We start from the raw sequence: 4,439 nt of genomic DNA, 5'->3' as shown, positions 1-4,439 counted from the left end.
TAACAATAGAAACAAATCCAAGCTTCCAAGCTTATAGTATAAAATCATATGCTTTAGCGTCTACTATGTAGATTAACTGAATTGAAAGTTTCATTTGCTTCATTATAGTTACAAAAAATGCTACTAAAATATTGAAAGCTTAAATGCATTAAGATATGTATTTCTTTTCAGTAACATAACAAAAATTTGATGTACTGATCTTACTTGCTTATTTTATGGTCTTTTTATGCCTTTCAGCAACCTGATTGCATGCTACCCGAGTAAAAATAAACCAACATGTGTTAAATTTTTATGACTATAAACGTTAAACCTCAAAACTAATATTTTAAAGGTTAAACCTATAATCAAACAATCTATAAAAAAAATTACAACTTCAGATAAAGCTATAAGTTGAATACCCACGGTAGTAACTATTACGGCAAAGAAAAATGAAGGGGTAGCATTCGGAACATGTTGGTTAGCGTTTGGCGCATGATATGTACACCATACCAGAAATAATACTAAGAGATGGTTCATATATAATAAATATAGACATATAAAAGTTATATGAGAAATACCCACAGAAGAGATCTTTTAACAAACTGCTGCTTGATTTCTACTAAATTCTGGCTGCAAAATTTTCACATACTCAGATACTCTAGTAGAATCCCTCCTGATTTCGTAAGTACTCGAAAAATATCCAAAGAATCAATTTCAGCATGGAATTTTTCTGGTCAAAAATGCAAAATTCAAAAGTTATATGAGAAATAATCACACTTTATGCTTTTTAGCTGACTTAATGATTCAGAAGTTTGTGAAAACTCATGATCATTTTGCATTCTTTATGGCTTAAATATTGTTCCTCAATAGCACAACAAATTATCAAGATTTACAATGAATTAATAATATGGGATATTGGATACATATGTCAAACAAAATAAAAATGTCCATTATATGTGCTAATCTTAGTTGTAGTTGAATCTATTAATCATAAAGAATGTAGGTGTTGTAAACGTGACCGAGTAAAAACCTTGCTTGTTACAATCCTAAAAGTATATAGAAGCTCGTTACAAGTATATCTTTCACATTAAATGCCACTTTCTTGTTCACCTATACAGAATTTGTTCCGCCATAATTACATTATCTAGTGTGCAACTAAAAATGTCATCATAGTATGCTCCTAAAAAAAGTTTCTTATATCTCAAATAACTTTGTGGTATCGGCCATAATCTCACATCGTTGCCGATCACATATTAAGCTCTTTCATGAAAATAATGTAACATATTAAAAGCCGTATTAAAGATAAACCAATTAAGCAATCTAGAAGGGCACAATCATAGTGAAGCTTTTTAACAACCAGAGTGTGAAAAGCTAATTAATTATTTCAGACTATATAGATTCACCGTAAGTAACATCACTTGCACTCTTTAAGTATATAAACAACTTAAAAGACTTACTTTACTAGATATAATATATAAGTTGGTATTTAGCTCCTTCCAAACACATATCACACACAAAGTACTACATAATATTCATTCTTTAATTACTTATATTTACATCAATAAGATAATATAATATAACTATTATATCTCGTTGCATCCTGATCAGTGTATAAATTTAAATAGAAGATGGAATGAACACACAGCCAAAAGTACCAAGCACAGGTAGCTTACCAACATGAAACATGTAGATGAGTTTGGACAGTTGCACCAAAGGCTATCAAACTTTTTCCCACACCTGTAGCAAAACTTAATTCCACATCTGTAACAAGTTCAGTTCAAAAAACGAACAAATGAATTATGATATGCACATAAACATAATATAATCCAAATTCAATTTAACATAATCATGATTAAGTTGTCATGTTATTGTCACTTTAAGTGTATGATTGTATACCTGCAACGAACAGCGTTACAACCTTTAACAAGCTCAACACAATGTCTACACACGGGGCACCGCATCCACCGTTTCCGTTCAGAAAGAATACCAAACGCAATATCGTTTACATCCCTCGTCTCCCCACTTTCTTCACACCTATAACCAGCATGCCAAGAAACTTTACACTTAAAACAAAAAGGTTTCTTGCAATTGGGACACACACATCGTTTCAAACTACCAGCATTACCACATTCATTAACAACTAACGCTGAACAATCTCTATTAGGACAGTAAACCCTATCAAACCTTAACACATAAGACTCACATAGCACATCACACCATTTATTAAACAGATGGTTTGCAATTTTGGGTCGACAAGATAATGGTTCTAACGAGTGATCACAAGTTGGGGATGGACACTTGATATCAGATACGTTATCTTGTAGCTTCACCTGAATGTATTTGACCATACAATCAGTGCAGAATTGGTGAACACATTTATTACTGTTCTTGAATATTGTGTTGGGTAGTGTCACTGGTTCTATGCAAATTTCACAAGTAATTGTTGTCGTTGATGATGATGATGATGATGATGATGATGATGATAATGATAATTGTTGTTGTTGGTTTTCAATTTGTTTCTGATAAGGGTGTGAATTGTGTTGGGGGTTTTGATGTACATTCCCCATTAACGGAAACCAAAAACCCTAATAAAAGAATTAAGAGAAAGAACTGGAGTGATATTGGAAGAAGGAGAATTGAAGAAAAAATAAGGTGGAAATTGGGGGAATTTACAGGGAATGATTACTTGAAATTGTGGAGAAAATTATAATGATGGTTAGGGTTTTTTTGCTATCATTCAGATGATGTGATTCGTAGTCTAAAACAGTTCGGCCTAACTGAAAGATTATCAGAAGGCTGTAATAACTCTTTTAACTTCATTGATCCCAAAAGTACTTTTTTTTTTTTGACAAAAAACAGAGTATATAAAAAAGACCAAGACTAGCAATCAAATGGATGGCTTGGCCCATTACAAAAGTAGCCCTCTCTTAGTCCATTACAACCTTGGATTAGAGGCTAAAAGAAAATTACAAATTGAGTATCTAAACTTGAATACGACATTTATTTAACTTAACATCAAAGCATAAACTGTGGCGAAGCAACACCAAGTAAATCGACCTTTTGCTTAAAGTAAAGCCCACGAAATCGAGTCCTATATGTAAAATTGATGAGGATACCATAACTTTGTCTTATTTTTGACTTTTTCTACAATCGTAGACCAACATGAAATCTGAGGCATAACTTTGGCTATATTCATAGCTTTACATTTAAAGTCAGCCTACCTGGAAGAACCTTAAATTGTGATCTATTACCATTATACTCATTCCAATGAGGATTATTTATCAAAGAGAGGTCACCAAACCATGTATTGTAATTCATAACCCATTCACCGACAAGTAAATCACCATGTTGAGCATTATACGAAAAATTTGGGGCCGGTTTAAAACGTGAATCATCGAGAAATATTATGTTGACCCAACAAATAACCCACATGCAGCAAAATAAGGAAGTATTCATCAAGCCCGCCAAATATTGTGGGTTATAGAAGACAGCATACCATACTGATAGTCAAACGGCATATGTAGGGGGACTAAAATCGGCGAGTAGAAACAACAGAGTATATCCCAGCAAAAAATCTAGAGCACGATGACCATCAACCCTCAGCCATATTATAAGAGGAGAAACTACACCTGCACCTCCTTGGTTCCAAATTAACCATGTACAATCCCAACACACCCGAGACTCAAGACCAAGATTCTATAAACATAGGGTAAGGCCTCTCGTGTTCCAAGACGCCACCCTCATTGGCGTTTGTTTGTGTGGAGGTGTTGGTGGTTCACCATATTGGCGCATCTCACTAAAAAACTTGTTGTACGGTTTTAACTGAATGCCATTTTTAATAGGGTTAACAAGCTTAGCAATGGGTTTAGATTGGACACTTTGCTTACGAAAACCAATAGGGTCTGTGAACCCGTCTTGCCCATCATCATCAGACTCTGATTGTGTCACTAATTCGAATGGTTCTTTATCAAGGTTACCCGATTTAGCCTTCAATAAATTCTTTTTCTCACTTTTAGAAAGTGTTTTGGAGACGTTTAAAGAAGGAATATATTCTTGAGCTTGAAGTTCTTTAACTTTTTTGAAATTGTCGAGAAAGTTTGAGTTGGGAAGGTTATATTGTGAAGTTGAACAAGGATTAACAGTGGAGTTTTGAATGGCTGGTTGGTTAGCATCATTTGGAAGTTTCATTGAACAGAGTATGTACTTTGGTGCTTTTTGGAAAAGTAACCACCACTTTGTCTATTTTTTATTTTTATTTTTTTTTGGCAAATAAATGAAAACTATATAAAACTAAATCTCCAAAACAGAGAAAAAAATACAAAAGGACGCCCTCTTAAAAGGCTCGAAGACAGAAAAAAGCTAAACAATCCAACTCGAAACGCTATCTAAAATCGAGCCTCTAGAGGACACAACAACATAAAAGAAACAGATACAAAAACAAACGTAGCTAAAAATCAAAC

General features: G+C 33.6%; 1 protein-coding gene across 1 annotated transcript; it reads right to left on the bottom strand.

The window, feature by feature from the left end:
- Window positions 1-521: 521 nt before the first annotated feature.
- Window positions 522-2,327, bottom strand: LOC139854225 (E3 ubiquitin-protein ligase RSL1-like). The gene is made up of 3 exons (XM_071843545.1): window positions 1,876-2,327; window positions 1,653-1,740; window positions 522-709 (listed from the first exon to the last, which is right to left on the bottom strand). Exons 1-3 carry the CDS (start codon window positions 2,325-2,327, stop codon window positions 638-640), a joined length of 612 nt encoding a protein of 203 aa, XP_071699646.1. The 3' UTR covers window positions 522-637.
- Window positions 2,328-4,439: the final 2,112 nt, after the last annotated feature.

The sequence above is a fragment of the Rutidosis leptorrhynchoides genome, chromosome 1 (assembly GCF_046630445.1).
Source record: "Rutidosis leptorrhynchoides isolate AG116_Rl617_1_P2 chromosome 1, CSIRO_AGI_Rlap_v1, whole genome shotgun sequence".
NCBI lineage: Eukaryota > Viridiplantae > Streptophyta > Magnoliopsida > Asterales > Asteraceae > Rutidosis > Rutidosis leptorrhynchoides.
This window is presented reverse-complemented; position numbering and strand designations above follow the sequence as displayed.

Coding starts and splice junctions, on each gene's coding strand:
- LOC139854225 (XM_071843545.1), bottom strand. CDS start 2,327: ATGGTCAAATACATTCAGGTGAAGCTACAAGATAACGTATCTGATATC. Junction 1,741..1,875: donor TGTAACGCTGTTCGTTGCAG/GTATACAATCAT, acceptor AACTTGTTACAG/ATGTGGAATTAAGTTTTGCT. Junction 710..1,652: donor CATCTACATGTTTCATGTTG/GTAAGCTACCTG, acceptor ATTTTTGACCAG/AAAAATTCCATGCTGAAATT.